Below are 22,569 nucleotides of genomic sequence, written 5' to 3' on the forward strand. Positions count from 1 at the left end.
GCCTTTGTATAGATTTCAAACTCATGCCGGCCTGGCATGAGTCCGAAATCTCAGACTGCGGCTGGGACACGTGACCAGCACAGCACTGCTTCCTGCCTGTCAATCAGATAGGTTGGAGTGAGCGCTGTGCTCGTAGCAGCTCCGGAAGGGAGATCTGTGTACAGCTGTCAGCCCTGCACGCCAGTGACAGTCCCTGCGGCTGTGACCCCTGCTCTCCGCTCACTGCCGTGGGCACTGTAAACGGACAGTGGGGCTGTGCGGCTGGATGCAACGAGGATGAAAGCCGTCAGTTGTTGCAGTGAGTGTCAGTGTAGAGCAGGGGTGACATCTGTGCACACTGAGCAGAGAGCGGGGCTATGCAAGTGAGGTTGCAGGGGGACGGGAGTGAGAGCGAGGCAGCAGGGATGGCAGTTGCTCTAAGAGTGAGACTGCAGGGGGAGGGAGTGAGAGCGAGGCAGCAGGAATGGTAGGCGCTCTGCGCGTGAGCTAAGCATCTGGCTGTGAAATAATGAGTCTGCTGGCTCCTCCTCGGTGAAGTGTGGGTGGAATCAGTCCCCCCCAGCAGGCTTCAGTGACGTAGAGCCTGCTGGCAGCTCACACTATGTGAGCAAGAAGAAAGGTGAGATACAGAGTTTATTTTCTTTTTTTTAGAGCGAGGGGGGGGGGTGTTAGGTGTAGTTAGGGAACATTGCCTGGGTTAGTTTCGAAAAGTTTTCTTAGTGACAGGTAATCTTTAAAGTGAATGGAGCTGTCTGCTTCCAGCTACTCTGTTTCCCTGCATATGCTGGAATTGTAGTTTGGGTAAACAGCTGATCATCAGGGTGACGATTGTCAGAACCCAACCCATGTGATAATGATGACCTATTCTGAGAATAGATACAACTTGAACTTCAAGAGAGAACACATGATCATTCGACACTGGGAGGAACCACCACATTGACCAGTATAAAAAGGTAATTTATTCACCAATATGCAACGTGTTTCACTGCGCTTGCGCAGCTTCCTCAGGCATAGCTAATGTGATGGGGCTCACCAATTATAAAGCACAAGGTTAACCCCTTCATTCACAAATCATAAAATACAGTTATACTATTATACAAATGGAAGACCAGAAGGTACATAATTACAAATACAGATAAAATACATATACAAAAACCTGCATAAAAAAAACACATTATAGATAAATTATACAGCTTCTGGGATTCCATTTCTTTTTAGGGACAGGTTCAGTGATAACGTGGTAAGTAGTGGAAAATATTGTGTGATCTGGTGGTGAGTGGAGTTTAGAGGGGGAACAATTGGGAGTGCGATGGGGTCCAAGTGAGAACGGGAGCCTAAAAAGGTAGAAGATCCTGAAGATATGGACACAACAGATACCAACATATTATTCATAGAAGATTCCATGAGAGAAGAATTAGAAGAAGAAGTAAAGGATGTATCATGTACAGTGTAAAGAGATGATTCTAAAACAGAGGTAGGTTTAACAGAATTACATGAGGATAATTTAGATGAGGAGGAAGAAAAAGTATTAAACAAAGTAGAGAAAAGACCAGTAGAAGAGCCCAAATCAGAAGGATTAAAGTACTCCACCCCAAGACATCTTATCCCCTATCCAATGGATAGGAGTGGAGTACCCCTTTACTGCTAACAGAATCGCTAGTGGATGTATTGTGATCAGAATTAGTGCTAAACGAAGCACTAGTGAGTGTAACGTGATTAGTAAGTAAGTGGTTGTGAATTTTGTCCGATATAAATTACTATGAAATTTTGACAAATGATCCATCTAACAACTATTATGAGATGTATAAAATTCCGGAGAAGGGGGCCATGGATTTGTTTCTGTTGAATAAAAGGGAGCAGGCATTTTTGTGTATAAAAAATTATTCTCTTCCCATTTTTTATTTACCCAAACTTCATAAATGTTTAATAAACCCTCCCGGCCTCCCTATTATTTCTGGTATGAATTCAATAACTGCTATTTGTCCCCTCACATTGATTTATTTCTACAACCTTATGTTTTAGAACTACCTTCTTATCTTAACCCCTTAATGACACAGCATTTTAATTTTTTCCTCCTCATCTTTTAAAATCCATAACTCTTCCAATTTTTCATACATTTTTCATCTATAAGGCTTGTTGTTTGGGGACTTATTGTACTTATTGTATTTTGTAATGACATCACTCAATTTAACACAGAATTTTTTATTTTTTTTGTGTGGCACAATTGAGGATAGGTCATCAATATGTTGTCCCTATAAAACACCTTTTTAACAGATGCAATTGCATCCCCTAACATTTAGCGAGCAATGTTAGAGATAATATGCAACAGAATATAGGTTGGCCCGGCACTAGCAGGACTAAGGTAACAATGTCAGTGATGGGAAGCTTCGGTGGAGTGCATGTGTAACCCCGTAGAAGTGCCAATAATAGGAGGTGCAAGGTCCATATATAGAACGAAGTATGCGATATCAAGAGAAAAAGACTGCACTCACCATAGGCAACAGAGCTTTATTGCAGCATACCAGGTAACAAACACAGGTGGATGTTGGGAGATGGGGAACTTGCACGTCCCCCACCTCCCTCCATCCACCTGTGTTTGTTACCTGGTATGCTGCAATAAAGCTCCGTTGCCTATGGTGAGTGCAGTCTTTTTCTCTTGATATCGCAATGTTAGAGATAAGAGCCCTTCCTAAAAAATTCACCTCTACCAAGGTTATCAAAATGTGTATTTTGTATAAACTCTGGTCCATATTCATGAATAATCGCTGTTTGCAATTACTTTTTTACACTTGTGTCCCTTGTGAGCATCGAAATATTCCAAGAGTATTGTTATTTCACAGTTCATTAGATCCTCATAATGTGACTACACAAGTCAGGGAAAGGAAAGAAATGAAGTCTTATGCATAAGTCTCCTCGGCTCTAAATTCATGATTACATTTAAAATGTGTTCAATCAGAGAAGCGTCTGCTCCGCTGCGACTCTCTAGTCATTCACTGAAAAATGAGAAAACATAGCAATGTAACAAAACAAGAATTTATCTTTGTTACTTTTTTCTTTTTGTATAAATGAAAAAAAAAAATTATAATTTTTCCCGAAAGCCGAGTAATTTAGGCATGGTCAGAACTTAAGATTACAAGTTGCAGAATGGCTAAACTACTCTATTTGTATAATATGTAAATGCAGGCAGAGTGCTTACAGGAATCCTAGGGCATGACGGATAGGGAGATATTACATTTTTTTTTGTCTGACTTGACATTACACTGACTTGACATAATGTCTGGCAAAAGATTGCTGCTTGGAGGGAGGCAGAATAGATCCTTATTGCTTTATGCATAAGACAGCCGGCAGCTCATTCTTTCTCAGGCGGTATACAAGGCATTTATACTGCTAACGTTACATTTTAAGCTTTTGCATATGTTAATTCCCAGCACTTTGTACATTCAAGTAAATTATATATAACCTAATAAACATGCTCCTTTGCAATTTTAGGACATGCTATAGGCAGTTAAGATATAAGGCCTCAAGGCAGGACCTTTTGATGAAGAAAGTCAATCATGTTGCAGCCGCATCATGTTATTGTGCGCCTCACGTCTACCATTTTGTTGTAGGCAAACAATTTACATTTAGCAAATGTAACACTTCATTTAATATTAAACTAAATCTATAAAACTGCTAGTAAGTTCCTGTAGCAATTTGTTTTTCTATGTGTTGGACTATTTATGCTTCTAGTATATTGCATAAAATAAAATTGTGAAATAATATTATCTGGGGGTTAAATTTGAATGTGTTGTCCCTGTTCACAAACTTTGACTATTTGCCAGAGATGAGATTGGCTAGAGGGCCTTTCGCTTTAAAGGGCCTCGTAATCCATGTATATCATGAACAGCTCATTGAATTTAAAGGGAACTGTGTAATTCTGCACTTCTCCTGTGGTGGTGCGGTAGTAAATTTAAACACCAGCTGGAAGGTTCTGGTAAAGAATACACTAGTAAACATAGCAATGGGACATCCTGAAAGCGCCAGAAAGAGGCATCCTCGTAACAAAAAATTTAGTTTATACTACTGCAATGCACCCCTCACAAAATCTTTCTTCCACAGCCTTCCTTTTGTTCTTCCTTGGGGTTTATCAGCAAATAGACATAATTCTCTATATTAATGTGTACATTTTCTTTTCAGAAGGTGCCCTTTCCCCAGGATCCTCTATAGTTAAAGCCATACTGCACCTATAGCCTGCTAAATCTGGCTTTCTAATTAATGGCACTATCACTGAATGATCATTACATTAGGAACAGCTGGTACGTGGCATCTTGTGACCAATAACTCAACACTACGTGGTGGTCATGTCATGATTGGCTTTCAGATAATGTGTTGACCTCTTCTTGGATCAACTGAAAGCTACTTTTGTCAGACATAGATAAACGTGCTGACTTGAATGTCTTAGACCGTGGACAGATTTTTGGGGCCCAGAGGTGTAATGCCAGTATTTCAGAAACAGCTGCACTTGTTGGGTGTTGCCAAAACACAATTGCAAGACTGAATGAACCAAAACAGACATCAGACAAAAGATCACACAGCAGCAGGCCATGTGTGATTGATCCAAGGGGCAAGCACTGGGTAGCACATTTGATATCTAAGCAATAATGAACCACAGTGGACAAGTAAGACAAATTCCCACAACCACATGGCATACCTTTGCCATGCTGACCATCATCGTAAATAACACCTTGCATGACTCAAGGAAAAACAAGAATAAACTTGGGACACATGGCAGAAGTTTGCCTAAAGTGGCAAGTCCCATTTCTAACTGAACCATACAGATAGCTGGGTCCGCATCTGGAGCATGCTGAGATGTGTATTCTCCTATGAACAGACACAGTGCTGCAGTAAGGTTTAGAGGCAGGGCCTGCGTGCCCATGTGACTGTGACACATAGGCCCGCCTCCCAACCTTACTGTACACATAGGGTTGTCGTGGATAACCCTGTGTGTCCGCCCATAGGAAAATAAGCATTGTATTTCTTGCAATATAATTGATTTTGTGCAGCGTGAAATATGCTATGTATATGCTACATTTGACCCACACGGGGGCGGAGTTGTGACTTCACGGACTTCCATTCCGGTGGTCGGGACCCAGACCCTCCAGTGCTTCCGGAGCAGAAACAGGTGGGTGCCGCATGCTATATTGCGGGGGTCCCCAGCGGCGTGACCCCCTGCGATTAGACATCTTATCCCCTATCCTTTGGATAGGGGATAAGATGTCTAGGGGTAGAGTACCCCTTTAAAGCTTCTAGCAGCTGTTTCAGTCCATACATATTATATGTAAATGTTCACTTAATCTGTATTAGTTATCTTGCTATTTTTCTTTAATAAATATATATTTTTGGGTTTACATTATGAAGACTTTGAAACCGATTACCAGTTTTCCACAGAGTTTTGTTCTCAAGATTACATGGTCCCAAGCAGGGGCGGACATATCACCTGTTCAGCCGGTTCGACTGCACAGGGGCCCAGTGTGTCAGGGGCCCACCTAGTTGCCCAGGTCACAGCCTGGGCCTCACAGTCTGGGCCCCTGCAGGGCCCCCTGCCAGTACTTCTACTTCTACTATATGCTGCAGCAACAGGTCCCGGACCTGCCGCTGACAGCCGTAATTTACCTTTAAACCGGTCGGGCGAGACGGACAGGCCAGGGGCTGATGGGAACAGACGTGCCCCGCGCAGGCATGCACATCTGTTCCAAGCCCCTGACGTCACGTGTCATGGCCTCTGACCCCGGCAGAAGCGACAGGAGCAGAAAATCCTCCCGCCTCACACGGCCGCATCGCTGATTAGATGAGGTGAGGAGAGCGACGATCGGGTGCAGGGTGGTGGTGGTGGGGGGGATTTTAATGATGATGAAGAGGACAGGAGGGGTGTTAAAGAGGTTGGTGGTGTAATGATAAGGAGGACTGGGGGTCTGGGAGAGCGTAGTGTTGATAAGGAGGACCAGAAGGGGGGTCAGGGGTGTAGTGATTAGGGGGTTTAACGTTGATGAGAAGGACCAGGGGGGTGTCAGCTGTGTAATAATGATGAGGTGCTTAAGGTATATGGGGTGATGAGGAGACTGAGGATTGAGTGTGTGGGGTGTATGGGGTGATGAGGAGACTGAGGATGGAGTGCATGGGGTGTATGGGGTGATGAGGAGACTGAGGATGGAGTGCATGGGGTGATGAGGAGACTGAGGATGGAGTGCATGGGGTGATGAGGAGACTGAGGATGGAGTGCATGGAGTGTATGGGGTGATGAGGAGACTGAGGATGGAGTGCATGGGGTGTATCGGGTGATGAGGAGACTAAGGATGGAGTGCATGGGGTGTATGGGGTGATGAGGAGACTGAGGATGGAGTGCATGGGGTGATGAGGAGACTGAGGATGGAGTGCATGGGGTGATGAGGAGACTGAGGATGGAGTGCGTGGGGTGTATGGGGTGATGAGGAAACTGAGGATGGGGTGCGTGGGGTGTATGGGGTGATGAGAAGACTGAGAATGGGGTGCGTAGGGTGTATGTGGGTGATGAGGAGACTGAGGATGGAGTGCATGGGGTGATGACGAGACTGAGGATGGGGTCCGTGGGGTGTATGGGGTGATGAGGAGACTGAGGATGGGGTGTGTGGGGTGTATGGGGTGATTCAGTAGTTGGTACAGTGTTTAGCAGTAATATATTCATGGAGTACAGTGGTTGGCAGTATTATATTAATGGAGCACAGTGGTTGGCAGTATTATATTCAGGGGTACAGTATTTGGCAGTATTATATTCAGGGGTACAGTATTTGGCAGTATTATATTCAGGGGTACATTGGTTGCCAGTATTATATTCAGTGGTATAGTATTTGGCAGTATTATATTCATGGAGTACAGTGGCAGGGGTACAGTGGTTGGCAGTATTATATTCATGGAGTAAAGTGGTTGGCACTATTATATTCAGGGGGTACAGTGGTTGGCAGTATTATATTCATGGAGTACAGTGGTTGGCAGTATTATATTCAGGGGTACAGTGGTTGGCAGTATTATATTCATGGAGTACAGTGGTTGGCAGTATTGTATTCAGGGGTACAGTATTTGGAAGTATTATATTCAGGGGTACATTGGTTGGCAGTATTATATTCATTGATACAGTATTTGGCAGTATTATATTCATGGAGTACAGTGGTTGGCAGTATTATATTCATGGAGTACAGTGGTTGGCAGTATTATATTCATGGAGTACAGTGGGTGGCAGTATTATCTTCAGGGGTACAGTATTTGGCAGTATTATATTCAGGGGTACAGTGGTTGGCAGTACTCAGGGGGTACAGTGGTTGGCAGTATTATATTCAGGGGCTACAGTATTTGGCAAGGTTATAATGATTATTGTCATCATACAGAGGATGAGAATCTACTGACAAATTAAGGAACCAATGATGTCCAGGTGTCAGACTCTGCAGAGAAGATGGAAGGAATCCTGGTGTCTGGACCAGATGAAGAAGAAAAGTAAAGACAACAGAGAAGACGTCACTCAGGTCAGTGATATCATTGTGTATTTTCCTAACTGTCCCATCAGAGCTCTAGTCACTAATATCATTGTGTAGTCTCCTGATTGTCCCATCAGCTGTAGTCACTTCAGACATGATGGGAGTTGCAGCTTTCCAACATCTGGGGAGCCACTTGAAGCAAGGTGATTGGTGGGGGTCCCATGAGACCCCCACCATAAAAATGGGCTGTTTATTTTAAAATGCCTGGGCCTATTTTTGGTCCCAGTCTGGCCCTGCCTGTAAGTCACTTCTATCACTAAGGAGCCAAGAAACCAGGGGGTGCCAAGGGGTGTCGTGCTAAGTCCAGGGGTGCGAGTGTAAAGGGGAGCACTGCCCTCTGCCTCCCAGCTAGATACTGGACAGGCTGACCCGGGGAAGTACTCACCGGGCCTGGGCCGCACACTGAGAGGGACAGGGGCCACCCAGTGCCCACCTCAGGAGCCGTTCCATCCACCTGTGGTGGACAAGGCAAGTGGCGACACTACACACGCAGGGTAAGTGGAGGCACTCCGGTGGGGTCTAGGTACATGAGGGGGCACAGTGCTGGGGGGGGGGGGGGAGCCCAGGCACATTCTTTGCACAGGGGCCCTCTGCTGTCTGTGTCCGCCCCTGGTCCCAAGATACAATAGCCTCAATGTTGGAACCAATTAGTATTGTAACTGGAGGGATCACTGTATGCTGCCCGTAACATAAAACAATTGACAGGTCCCCTTTAAATACAACCTTATCGCTGACATAAGTAAATATATAATGTAAGTCACAATGTCTGCAATTGCTCATGTCTCTGATGGTCTGCAAGTCAATGAGAGGCACAGCTAATACATTTTCTTTATTTCTTTATATTTGTTCGTTCTATTTAAATGTAAATCCTGGGTTATGCAGCAAAGGACATTTATATGAATTATTATAACTATGCCAGGATAGTGCGAATGTTTTACATTACAGCTGATCTTCTTGAAAAAGAAAAATAGTGACTTATGAATTGGGTCAAATAAATGACTGCTTTGTAAGAGAATTAGAAGAAAATGTGTGCAGACAGCAAAATGCTCTCATGGATGTGCCATTGTCTGGTAGAGCTCGGATGAATTATACAGAACATCAGCAAAGTGCAAAAAAATCCACCTACTATTGCATTGCTTAGATAGTAAGTTGCCTCATTATTCTATGTATAGCTCATCATTATCACCCAGAGCCAAGGGCAATATTTAATAAATGAATCCAGTGGCAGCGCCAATTAGCTATAAAGCATCCATCATTGGAAGAAGATCAAGTATTATATGCCCTAGTTGTTCTTAATTGTAGCACTAGACCACATTGGCATCACGTAATTTGGATATTAGGAAAAAGCTCATCAATTTCTTTCATTTTATTTATTTTAGAGTGTCATTAGTTCCAGGGCACTGTACATCGGATAAGGGGGTTCATTTTCAAATATGGGGGAAGATTTATCAAAGGATTTAGACTGGCTTTTCCTGTCTAAATTTGTCGCACAGAAAGTGGCAGTGTAAATATGTGCGACTTTTTTGCGACTTTTGCTTTAGAGAATTTTTAGAACATGATGCATTCTAGTCTATTTTAGACGGAAAAATGTATTGGTGCTGACTTTATAAATAGCGACTTTTCAACGACAGGTCGAAACGGCTGAGAGTGCACTGAAATGTCAGACAATACTGGAGCAGGTTTAAATACAGTCTAAAGCATAGATACCGAAGTCTGTGCACAGAATTTATCAAGAGCCGAGCCCCTTTTGATACATTAGGTGCACAATAGACCAGCCTAACCCTCTGTAGTTTGGTCTATATTGATGTGGGACATAAACAGCTTTGATAAATCTCCCCCATGGTCCACGTTTATTAATTTCAATGCAAATAGTACAGACATATCGTACACACTTTTTATATACATCTGCACTAAAATTTAAAAACATTCAAAAGAAACTGATACATTTTTGTACACATTGTACTACATTGGCATCAACACTGATTATTCAGTTGCTTTTATGATGCTTTAGTAATATATTTACCATTTATTTATTAAAATTTTAATAAATATAAATATTTTAGACTGCTTCCAGAAGTGATTGGCTGAGCGGTCAGGTCCTGTTCTAAAGGTTCCCTGATGGTTTGCTTTGGGGGACAGCTTGTTGTATGAAAAAAGTGTGGTTTATATTCTAAATGCTGTGTTAGGGTAAATTCACAGTTTTTTGGGGGTTTACACACCATACACGCCATAGAGGCAGAGAAGGTAGCTACTATTGGGCCCTTAGAGGTCCCAATCACGTTGTCCCACAATTCTCTACCACACGTGTAAACTAACAAAAATAAAACATTATTAAAAAAGTGAGGGGAAGGGGGGCAGTTCAGGGACCATAACCCCTTTTAGTTTTGCAAAAGAATAGTTGAAGAATCAACAAATGCCTGACTGTGCTCTTATGATGATGGAAAGATGACATGAACCTGCCCATTTTGCTTTTTTTCCTCTATGCTCTTATCTGCCTAGGTAAAAGTAAATGGGGAGTGTAGGTGAATAATATTCACTTGAGTGAGAACTGGATTGAGGCGACCTTTATTTTGTTAGAAGAGCATTGAGTACCGTCTTGTTTTCACATTATTATCAAACCTGCAGAAAAGGTAGATACAACCACAGCAAATCTATTGTATACAACCAGCAGTCAATTTGGGGCTCACATTTGCCATAAATCCTGCACCCATGAGCCGAATAAGGCCAGTGAGCCTTACGATGTAAGTTTTTTCCCCATTAAACACTTCTTTACGGTATGTTCACATGTGCGTATTTTCTGCTGCAGATTTACTTCAGCAGATTTTGCTTCCCATTGTTGTCAATGGGCAGCCAAATCTTCAGCAGCAAATCTTAGGCAAAAATATGCATGTGTGAACGCTCCCTTAGGGTCTATTCACATGTACAGTCTTCTGCACAGATTTGATGCAGAGATTTGATGCGCAGGATTTCAAGCTGTGTTCAGTCATTCAGTTTACATTGAAATCTGCACAGAATACTGTACATGTGAATAGACCATAAAAGAAGAAAAAAAAAGTAAATTTACCCAATAACCATTTCTTACCCTCCCTTCTACCAGCTACAGCTCAATATTCCGCCATTAGGTTAATGCATGTATCATTGTCAAAGTACAAATGAAGGTTGGACATGACATCATATCACAGTAAACAACCACAATTCTCCCATACTTACCGAATAACTGGCGTAAACAGACTGTGCAGTCGGCAGTATAGTCTTACACCCTGAAAAGTAAAGATACATTTTTATTTTAATGTGTAATACAATGGCCTGTTCATTTTCTGCAACATCATGTATTAAGACAATTAGATAACTAAGCTATTTTCTAGGCACATGTCCTACCCTAGGAGAACTACCTTACTTAATAAACCATAATGAAAGGGCAACAGGAAACAGAAAATAGTCTTAGTGTCGAATCCCAACTGGTGGCCATAACTTGTGCTACTGGTGGTTGCCTCCTCCGCTTCAGTAATGGTTCCTGATTCCTTTGATTTAACTACGACATGGAAGAAGAACCACAGACAAGAAGGATAAAAGCAACACAATCCAGTATTGTATGGTTGTAATCTTTCTTTATTGTCCACATGGGGGCATTTGGTTGCCAGGGCAATGAGTATCCAAAAATGATCAAGCCCTGTTGAGCCCAGCTTTTGTATCCTGGGGAAAGTTTAAAGTGGTTCTCCGGTGCTTACACATCTTTTCCCCTATCCAAAGGATAGGGGGTAAGATGTTTGATCGCGGGAGTCCTGCCGCTTGGGACCCCCGGGATCTTGCACGCGGCACCCCGTTTGTAATCAGTCCCCGGAGCGTGTTCACTCCGGGTCTGATTACAGGTGACCACCGGGCCAGCGGCATGTGACGACACGCCTCCACCCCCGTGTGATGTCACGCTCCGCCCCTCAATGCAAGCCTACGGGAGGGGGTGTGACAGCTATCACGCCCCCTCCCGTAGGCTTGCATTTAGGGGCGGAGCGTGATGTCACACGGGGGTGGAGGTGTGTGAGAAACCTTGGCGTGGTGTGCGGGCTCAGGTATGTCCTTCATATAAGGATATACTGGCTAATGTCTCATTTTTACATCAGTTTTGAGGATTAGCTAATATCATTGTATAGATTTACCACAGGATTGAAACCCCACTCTGGTCCATAGGTGCGGGTCCTCTACCCCTTTGTATGTGTGCACAATTGCACTTGGGGTTGAGCACCTGTTATCACCTGGAGACTATGTTGTTTTGTTTTTTTGCACCCTTAACTTAGTATTTGGTTGCACACCATTTGGAAAAAATAACTGAAATCAGTCGCTTCCTATAACCATTAATAAGCTTCTTACACCTCTCAGCCGGAATGTTCGACCACTCTTCCTTTAGACATATAAAGGAGGGCTCAACCTATCTATAAAGATACTTGCGGGTGCAGCTATTCAGTAATTGAAAACATCATTACAAAAAAAGCAGTAACTACTGCAAAGAAGCGCACACCAATAATGGTGTGCGCTTCTTTGCAGTAGTTACTGCTTTTTTGTAAGGACCACTCTTCCTTTGCAAACTGCTCCAGGTCTCCAGGCACCTTCTCCCAACAGCAATTTTAAGATCTCTCCATAGGTGTTCAATGGGCTTTAGATCTGGACTCATTGCTGGCCTCTTCAGAACTCTCCAGCGCTTAGTTGCCATCCATTTCTGGGTGCTTTTTAAAATATGTTTGGGGTCATTGTCCTGCTGGAAGATCCAAGATCTCAGACGCAAACCCAGCTTTCTGACACTGGGCTGTACAGTGCGACCAAAAATCTGTTGGTAATCCTCAGATTTCTTGATGCCTTGCACACATTCAAGGCACCCAGTGCCAGAGGCAGCAAATCAACCCCAAAACATTATTGAACCTCCACCATATTTCACTGTAGGTACTGTGTTCTTTTCTTTGTAGGCCTCATTCCATTGTTGGTAAACAGTAGAATGATGTGCTTTACCAAAAAGCTTTATCTTGGTCTCATCTCTCCACAAGATGGTTTCCCAGAAGGATTTTGGCTTACTCAAGTTCATTTTGGCAAAATGTAGTCTTGTTTTTTCATGTCTCTGTGTCAGCAGTGGGGTCCTCCTGGGTCTCCTGCCATTGCGTTTAATTTCTTTAAATGTTGACAGATAGTTCGCGCTGACGCTGATGCTCCCTGAGCCTGCAGCTTGAATATCTTTGGAATTTGTTTGGGGCTGCTTCTCCACCATCCGGACTATCCTGCATTGACACCTTTCATCAATTTTTCTCTTCTGTCCACGCCCAGGGAGATTAGCTACAGTGCCATGGGTTGCAAACTTCTTGATAATGTTGCACACTATTGACAAAGATAAATCTAGGTCTCTGGAGATGGACTTGTAACCTTGAGATTGTTGATATTTTTCCACAATTTTGGTTCTCAAGTCCTCAGACATTTATCTTCTCCTCTTTCTGTTGTCCATGCTTAGTGTGGTACACACAGACACACAATGCAAATACTAAGTGAACGTCTCTCCTTTTTATCTACTTTCAGGTGTGATTTTTATATTCCCCACACCTGTTACTTGTCCCAGGTGAGTTTAAAGGAGCATCACATGCTTGAAACAATCTTATTTTTCAACAATTTTAAAAGGGTGCCAATCATTTTATCCAGCCCATTTTTGGAGTTTGGTGTGACATTATGTCCAATTTGCTTTTTTTCCTCCCTTTTTGGTTTAGTTCCAATACACACAAAGGGAATAAACATGTGTATAGCAAAAAAAAAAAAATAGCCTAAAGCCTACCACGCAGTCACCCATCCAAAAGTCCACTGCCCCACAGGTGAACTTCAAAACCTGGTAAGCTACAAACGGTGTAAAGTCTGTCTAGTCAATCTCAGTCAAGTCAGTCAAGATTAATCTGTGTCAAGTCAGCATGGCCCTGCATCAAATTGTCCAAGTCCACTACAAGTCCAAGTCCACTACAGGTCCTAAAGTCTCTGAAGTCTTTGGTCACCTCCTTGGGCATGGCTAAACTGTTCAGGCTGTTACACCTGTCTAACTCAGTAAAGCTGTCGATGTTCTGTAACTTGGCATCAGAGTAATTATTTGCCCCTGTGCCTACCGTGCCTAGCTCAGGATCCAGCGGTATACCTTCGGGTGGTGAAGAAGTTAAACCATGCCCTGGCATCACAAACACAAGGGGTTTATGTCATCTGCCCCATGGGTAATTCCATCAACCCTCATCACACCCTCAACACAATATATATACATATATACACATATATATATATATATATATATATATATATATATATCCGAAAAAATAGCATAAAATCTCAAAGACACAACTCAGAAACCATCTTCCTGTGCCCACTGATCCATCTGTCATTTGAATGTACTGCTTAAACAGACCTCATCGTGCACATCTGCTACATAATGTGTTTGTAAAGCATTCAGTGAAGGAATAGGCAACATTTAATCAAAATCATGTAAAAATAATAAGACATTCTAAATTTAGCAGAAAATGTAAAGTAGAAATAGACTATTAACATTCATAGGAAAGCTCCTTTTTAGGCTCCACTTCTACCTGGCAGGCTCTTTGAATGTCTATGCACCTTCCTGTACTCATGACAATAATAATAATGATGTGCCAGATGTTACCACATCACACCTTCTAGTAGCTTTCTAACATAAAAGTGCATAAAAGCAGGTGTGAGCATAATGTCCCTACATATTCTCTTACACCTAGACAATGATTTGCATACATAATGGCCCTCATTTACTAACAGGATTCTGACTCTTTTTGTTGGGTTCTGCGTCTAAATTCAGAATGTGCGCAGAACCTGAAAAAAAAAAACTAAAAAAAATCTTCAAAATGGGTGTTGTTTTCGGAAAAAGGGGCGTGTTCCCTACATTTCATCCAAAATCACTCGTCTTTTCTAAAAAAAAAAACTCTGAAAATCATGTGAATTTTCTGGGAAGAAAACCCTACACTTTATAGTGTGGTAGCCCTTGGGGGGTGTATGGTAATTGGGGTGTTGTTTCGGTAGATGAGGGGTTAATGTTAACCCTATAGTTCGTGACGCCAGGCTGAGGGCTAGGATGCTGAGGTAATTCTCCGGCCTATCGCCACCCTTCCCAGTAACGATAGGTGCATGCATAAAATGACTGAAGGTCCACAAGGTACTTGAACTTGGATAACTTTACTTAAGTGCTTGCGATACATACAATGAACAGTAACAGTCTCTGGAATACAGTCTCTATCTAGTGCAATAACTGACAGTTATTGCGGACCTTGACTTCTCATAAAAGTCTCTGAATTAGGGAAAATTGCAAAGATCCGTCCGGATTTAGGGGATAGATAAGGTCCGGTGATCTTGCAGAGTGTTTAGGGATTGACACACTCACAATTTAGCAGATATCAGCCGTCGCTGCAAGGCTCAGGCCTAAACTCACTGATGACAGCAGCGCAGATCCTTCTCCATCAACAGCCCACGAGGAAAGAGAGTGAACAATGGCCGCCGCTCCCTTATATGGGCATGGGCAGGGCCGTTTTTACTGGTCTAATTAACTGTCACTCACCGTTACAAGCAGTGAAGGGAGATAAACGTCATAGGGACCTCCAAAGGTCCTTAAACACAAAACCATAGAGTTTACCTGATCACGTGACCCGCAGGTCCTGTTACGCTATGCATAGGTAATTAACCATTTATATACACTTGTACAATCCTATATATATATATATATATATATATATATATATATATATATATACGAATCCTAAATAATTATTATATAACTAATACCTAGATGAGAGGTGACTAGGGGCAGGCTAGTTAAGAAGAACCCCGACGTCCTAGGGACTCTGGCTATGGGGACTTATATACACAGGTACCGGATAGGATGTGGTACCGGGACACCACAATAGCATATATAAAGTTTCAGAAAGTGGAGTAAATTCTCTGGCTGTTTGCTCCTTTGCCTGCCTTGTCTTTTTCAAGTGATTCTGTTAAATTTTTTTTACACAATTTATTTTTTAAACAATGTTTTAGCTTTGTTTTCACATTTTTTTCTATTGTTTCAGTAATAATGGTGAATCATAAATATATATATATATATATATATATATATATACTCATTTCAATACATCTGTCTATATGTGTGTATGTACATATATGTATAAAAAATATATATGTATATACAGATAGATAGATAGACTATTTTATTAAATTTACTAATCTCTCTCTCTCTCTCTCTCTCTCTCTCTCTCTCTCTCTCTCTATATATATATATATATATATATATACCTATATTTTCACAAATTATTATTTTTTTCTTTTCCAGGTTTTGATTTTAAAAATCTGTCGCACTGCGACAGAATTTTCATTGAGATACATTTATGCATGCACCAGATTTTAATGTGAGACAGTATTAACCCTGCGACAGATTTTGAAGGCTGTCCGGCCATACTAGGAATTGTAGTTTTTCAACAGCTGGAGACACGATGTTTGGAGAACACTGGATTTTGGATACCTTTAGGATTGGAGAATGCATCCTAGCCTACCACAAGATCAAGCACATAATTAGGTAACTGATCTATCCATCTTTCCAGCTATAGACATAAATTCAAGAATAAGTATTAAATAGATAAAAATTCTTTAAATTGCACTCATTTGGTCTTATTTATCACTTAGGCTCAATTACCTTTGATATCATATCCTGCATTTCATTTCTAGGGTAGTAGGTGCCATCATCATACCGGAATCTATACAACATCTGCTCCGATTTGAACTGGTGTTTATCTGAAACTAAAAAAAAGAAAACATTTTTCATATTAGTAGGTTTCGCACTTATTCTCAAAAGTTATGGGACTATTTTCAAATTTGTGCCCCAGGTTGCCTTGAAATCAGGACGGTCCAACATTCAAAATCCAGTAATAAGGCTAAAATAGGAAGAGATCTCCTCCCCTGGTCTGTCCCAGGTAATCTGAATATTCCCATACTTTGCTAGGATATCTGCTAGGATATTCCTGCAAACTGGGCCACAAGAAGGGCAAGATTTTTGTAAACCTTGACCAAAAAGGGGGATTTTTGGTGCATTTTTAGGCATATATTACTTACTGTAAATGTCTTAATCTGAGCATTTCAAATGTTTGGAACTATATATTCCCCATTTCTCTTATTGCTTCTAGTTTTGGGACACTAGATTAAAGGGGTACTCCACTGAAAAACCTATTTTTTTAAATTAACTGGTGCCAGAAAATTTTACGGATTTGTAAATCACTTCTATTAAAAAAAAAATCTTAATCCTTCCAGTACTTATCAGCTGCTGTATGTTCCACAGAAAGTTATTTTCTTTTGGAATTTCCTTTCTGCCTGACCACAGTGCTCTCTGCTGACACCTCTGTCCATTTTAGGAACTGTCCAGAGTAGGAGCTAATCCCCACAGAAAACCTCTCCTGCTCTGGACAGTTCCTAAAATGGACAGAGGTGTCAGCAGAGAGCACTGTGTTCAGACAGAAAGGAAATTCAAAAAGAAAAGAACCTCCTGTGGATCATAACATCAGCTGATAAGTACTGGAAGGATTAAGATTTTTTTAATAGAAGTCATTTACAAATCTTTTTAACTTTCTGGCACAAGTTGATTTAAAAAAAAAAAAAATGTTTTCCAGTGGAGCACCCCTTTAAGAGTAATACACCAGTGCTAAATCTGAGTAAAAAAATATTTCATTGCCACCAACCACAAATATGCATACAATGTCACAATACATATCATTGCTTGAGAAAGTTGCTGTTTGTCATTGAAACCTTATAGTCCTGGACCCTATGGGGGAGATTTACCAAAACCTGTCCAGAGGAGAAGTTGCTGAGTTGCCTATAGCAACCAATCAGATCGCTTTTTTCATTTCTGAAAAGGCCTCTAAAAAATGAAAGACGCGATCTGATTGGTTGCTATGGGCAACTCAGCAACGTTTCTTCTGGACGGGTTTTGATAAATCTCCCCTTTGTCAATGGCCAGGCCTGCCTGCATGTCAGATTTGATATGCAATTGTTGGAAATACACAGACGAATGTCTGGAAATGTGTATGGAAATCTATTGGCTGTTATATTCTATTAAGAGACTGTTTTAATAAACAGATGGGTACCAGATAATAGAGCTTGTGAATGATGCCCCCATCATTATAGATGCTTAACATTTTAACAAAAAGCTATTTCCTAAGATGTTATCAATGATCTCAGTTATCAATGAACGTGTTGGAAAATTCAAGGGAAATTAAAACTCAGGGTTTAAGGTTCTATTAATATTCTCCCTGTACAGTTGTTAGTTTACATTAATCTTTTATATTTAAAGGGATAGCAAAATTTACCCTCATGGCCAGACCAACTGTATTGTAATATATACTTATTACCTGTAATGGGCTGTTTTCCCTGTTGAAATATGGTGTTACCGGCAGAAAGTAGAGAAAACCTTTCATCCTCTGTCCACTTTGTCTCCCCCCTCCCCCCCCCCCCCCAACTCAAACAGAGATGATCAGACACTTTGTGGGAGATTTATCAAAACCTGTCAAGAGGAAAAGTTACTGAGTTGCCCATAGCAACCAATCAGATTGTTTCTTTCATTTTTCAGAGGCCAATTCACAAATGAAAGAAGCAATCTGATTGGTTGGTCTGGGCAACGCAACAACTTTCCCCCAGGACAGGTTTTGATATCTCTCCTCATCTTGTAAGCTACACCCCTTTCTGGCATCACACAGATAAGCCCCACCCCCTTTCTAGCATCGATCACAAGTCACTCCCCTCTCTATCATGGCTCATCAAGCCACACCCCTTTTCCACAGGTCTCAGCGGTGAGGACAGCTGGGAAATGTAGTTTTAAAAGGTTGTACTGGAGGAAGGAGCAGCAAAAAAATAGAGCAGTGGGCAAAGGATGACTGTGCATCGGGGAGCAGTAAATGGTGCCAGGAACAACTCAAGGGGACTATGTAAGTACATTCCACACCACGTGGAGAACTTAATTTATTTATTTTTTTAGGTTCCCGGATAACCCCTTTAAGTATTTGGAAAATGCATGTACTATTTACTTTTTACATAAGGTACCAAAATCCAAAAGTTGGGTATCATCATGCATTAAGCTCATACATGTGTATTTTACAAGTTAGAGTTCCCTTAAGTCAAAACATCCACTTGGTGTCCGTCCTCTGGCTGCTGTGTAGGATTCCTGGGCAGGACACAGATTTTCTGCTGATATACTGACTGCAGTAACAATGATATGACAAAACAAAGCTGTTCACAACATTCTGACCTACATCCGCAATTAATTCTTTTGATCGCTGGCAGTTATTTCTTCCAGCTGTTAATAGCATGTTATGTAGTACAACATTCACCAAAACATAGCTTTCTGCACTAAAAAGAATGACTGGCTGGAAAGACAGATTAGAGACGTGATGAACGCATTTCACTCCGGAGGACAGCACTAAAGGGGTATTCCGGGCAAAAACATTTTTTCTCCTATCTAAAAGGATAGGGGATAAGATGTCTGTTCGTGCGGGGCCCGCTGCTGAGACCCCCGCGATCTCCCTGACGGCCGCCACGCCCCCTCCCATAGACATGAATGGAGGGGGCATGGCGTGACATCACGTCCCCAGTCCCGGAAACACGGAGGTTTTCGAAACTGGAGATTCAGCACCCGCATAAAATGCGGGTGCTGCAGGGAGACCGTGGGGGGTCTCAGCAGTGGGCCCCCCGCGATCAGACATCTTATCCCCTATCCTTTGGATAGGGGATAAAATATTTTTGCCCGGAATACCGCTTTAAATTTATCAGCCCACTTGTTATCTCATAATTTCCATACCCAGCCCTCCCATTTCCATCTATCTAGGCATAGCATTACCTTACTCTTTAGACTTATTATATAAACTGTATTATCTACCCTTATATTTAACCAATTAAGTACTCAGCCCATTTTCACCTAATGGGGTACTCAGGCCCTAATACATCTTATTCCAGGGGTCACGCCCCCTCCCATAGACTTGCATTGAGAGGGCGGAGCGTGATGTCAAACGGAGGAAGAGTCGTAACGTCACGATACTCCGTCCCCATGGTTGTCACGCTACACACTCAGAGCCTGCATCGCTACGGAGAGCTCACAAAGGTGGGTATGCAATGACAGATTGCGGGTATCCCCAGCGGAGGGACCCCCGCGATCATACATCTTATCCCATATCCTTTGGATAGGGGATAAGATGTACTAGGGACGGAGTACCCCTTTAAGGACTTAAAACTATTTTATAACATCATTTTATAACATAATCTGCGGGGAAAAAAAGAAAATTATTTGCGGGGTGAAATGGAGAAAAAAAACAAACACCATTTTGCAACTTTTTTGAGCTTCCGTTTCTACGCAGTGCATTTTTTGCAAAAATTACACCTTATCTTTATTCTGTAGGTCCATATGGTTACAGGGATACCCACTTTATGTAGGTTTTATTTATTTTACTACTTAAAAAAATTATAACTACATGCACCAAAATTAGTATGTTTAAAATTGTCATCTTCTGCAAATTTTTGGCACCGTGGTTTGTAGTTTTTATTGGTACCATTTTTGTTTTGATGGGACTTTTTGATCGCTTGTTATTAATATTTTTATGGTATATGAACTGATCAAAAATGCACAATTTTGGACTTTGGTATTTTTTTATGTGTATGCCATCGACTGTGTGGTTTAGCTAACCCTATATTTTAATAGGTTAGACATTTACACACGTAGCGGTACCACACATGTTTTTTTTATTTTTTTATTACATTATTGTATTTTTATTATACTTTTATTTTTATCCCCCACAGGGGGCTATACCATGCAATATTTTGATTGCATACACTGATCAATGCTATGCCATAGCATAGCATTGATCCGTGTTATCGGCACTCCAGTCTTCTCAGCAGGCTTGGAGTAGTAGATCGACAATCGAATGACAAGGAGGCAGGTGAGGACCCTTCTGTCATCCAGTAAGCTGATCGGGACATCGCGATTCTGTCGCAATAGTCCCGATCAGCTCCGCTAAGCTGCCGGGATAGTTTTACTTTCACTTTAGATGCCACAATCAACTTCGATCACAGCATTTAAAGGGTTAATGCTGGGAATTGGCCCAATCGGTGGTGCCCAGCATTAACCCTGGGTCCTGGCTGCTGATAGCAGTTGGGACCCACGGGGTTTGAAGCATTCTCTGCCCTTGAGAACGCTTTAAACCCCAGTAACAAGGCTCAGGACATAAAGGTATGCCCTGAGTCGGACTTGCAAATGGAGTTGTACCTGTCACCAAACTAAACTTTTAATATATTGTTTCTTATGTAATTATAAGACTTTTCTATTTACTTGATTTTAAAATTCTCAACCCATATATGTTTTTTTATGTGATTGAAAAATGGTCACTAGTTGGCTCTGTTCTGTTCCCTGTGCAAATCAAATAGTTAGTTTGGTCTCCTCCTGGCCTGGCAGAAGAGACCAAACTCAGGAAGTGCGTGTGGGGCATGGCGAGGCATAGCTCTCACAGGATTCAGTGACGTTGTGCCTGCTGGGGATCAACCACTTTCTCCTGCCGGGAGTTCACACAATGTGAGCAAGGGAAAAGGTATGATACACAGCTTTTTAAAGCTTGGAACAAAATGTTAAGGGCAGGAGGGATGTTAGGAGTAGTTAGGGAATATATCTAAGTAAGTTTAAAAACTATGATTTGATGACAGGTACTCTTTAAAGCAGGGGTCTCAAACTGGTGGACAAGTTGTCATCAGTTGTATTACATCCGACGTCCATTGTTTCTGCATGGCGGACAGGGGAACGCAGCTTGTCCGGTGCCCTCCATTGTGTCCAACCATCCAGAGTCAGAAATGAGATGCTGGATGATTGGGAACTGTTCAATACAATGGATTGGATCAGTTTCCCCGGAGGGGGAGACTATGCCGGACACCTGATATATGTGAACCCAGTCTTACAGATCAGAAGGTCTTGCAGTACAAGATATTCAAGTTTTTAATTTCCTGCTCTATATGAAGCTCTTTTGATCTTCTTAGCCTTCATCTGTGCAAGAATTATGACATCTGTGATAAAAAGGACTTGTCTACAGACTATAATAGTATTGTATATGAGATGAAAGTCAGTCATGGAGATGTTGTCACCTTTAAGAAAGCCTTTTTTTTATAATACATAATGAAACACTACCTCAATTTTTTTTTTAAATAACCTACATGTGTCATCAAAATTGTTATGATACAAAAATATTTGAACAAGTATTATTTAATAGATTCATTATTCTTTACCAAGTGAAGCATAAAGCATGGTGTGAACATTAATAACAGTATATGTCTTGTGCTTTGTCATTTGTAATTGTCCTGTTATGTGTCAGGAAATGGAATGATAGGAGTAGTCACACCTAACAAAGACGGCATTAATTAAGATTTCACAAATGAAACAAAAGCGCGATTATCCTCACTCCAGTAGAGTGCACCAACCCTAGATAAAAGCAATTGCATTTCAATATATTTGTGTACAACCTTCATTAAAACATCAGCCAAGCGAGAAAGAACGCGCTACTAAAAGAATGAACATATTATTCTGTAAACCAGCGAAGCTCGTATCAAGACAGCTCATAAAAACAGGCACGTCCTTTCAGAATTACATAATTTTTGGTATGCAGCAAGTCATTAAAATGTTATAAAGCTATTTTGTGAAGAGTTTAGAACATCTGTGCACATTGCTTAGATGCATTTTACAGAGTAAATAGTTTTACCCCCTTCGTTGTTATGGATTTATACTTCAGCCAATAAAAATTTTTTAAATCAATTTTCTGTAATTATAAAAACTGTTGTTTCTATTTCTGGCCATATGACCCATCAACTAAGCCAAATGGCCTCTTACCATGAGTCCTGGTCAACCACATTTTGAGTCATACACAAACACAGGATATGTTTGGGAAATAGTCCAACTGTAGTCACAATTAGACTATGTTCAAGCCATTAAAGTCAATAGGCT

General features: G+C 41.5%; 1 protein-coding gene and 1 long non-coding RNA gene across 5 annotated transcripts in view; one reads left to right on the top strand and one right to left on the bottom strand.

The window, feature by feature from the left end:
- Positions 1-22,569, bottom strand: part of PREX2 (phosphatidylinositol-3,4,5-trisphosphate dependent Rac exchange factor 2) — a 367,011-nt gene that overhangs the window by 174,298 nt on the left and 170,144 nt on the right. For both annotated transcript variants that reach the window (XM_056522123.1, XM_056522124.1), the window contains exons 12-13: positions 16,249-16,352; positions 10,755-10,804 (exon numbers count right to left, since the gene is read on the bottom strand). In XM_056522123.1, the coding sequence (XP_056378098.1) occupies positions 10,755-10,804; positions 16,249-16,352 (154 nt within the window). The remainder of the gene's footprint in view (positions 1-10,754; positions 10,805-16,248; positions 16,353-22,569) is intronic.
- Positions 136-22,351, top strand: LOC130274150 (uncharacterized). Of its 3 annotated transcripts, none has more exons than XR_008844262.1 (5): positions 136-619; positions 15,889-16,131; positions 16,439-16,525; positions 18,364-18,526; positions 21,944-22,351. It is a non-coding gene; the product is annotated as an uncharacterized LOC130274150 (long non-coding RNA). The 3 variants fall into 3 exon arrangements; XR_008844261.1 differs by having other exon boundaries at positions 375-619; positions 18,383-18,526; XR_008844263.1 differs by lacking the exon at positions 16,439-16,525 and having other exon boundaries at positions 378-619; positions 18,383-18,526.

The sequence above is a fragment of the Hyla sarda genome, chromosome 5 (genome assembly GCF_029499605.1).
Source record: "Hyla sarda isolate aHylSar1 chromosome 5, aHylSar1.hap1, whole genome shotgun sequence".
NCBI classification, from domain to species: Eukaryota; Metazoa; Chordata; class Amphibia; order Anura; family Hylidae; genus Hyla; species Hyla sarda.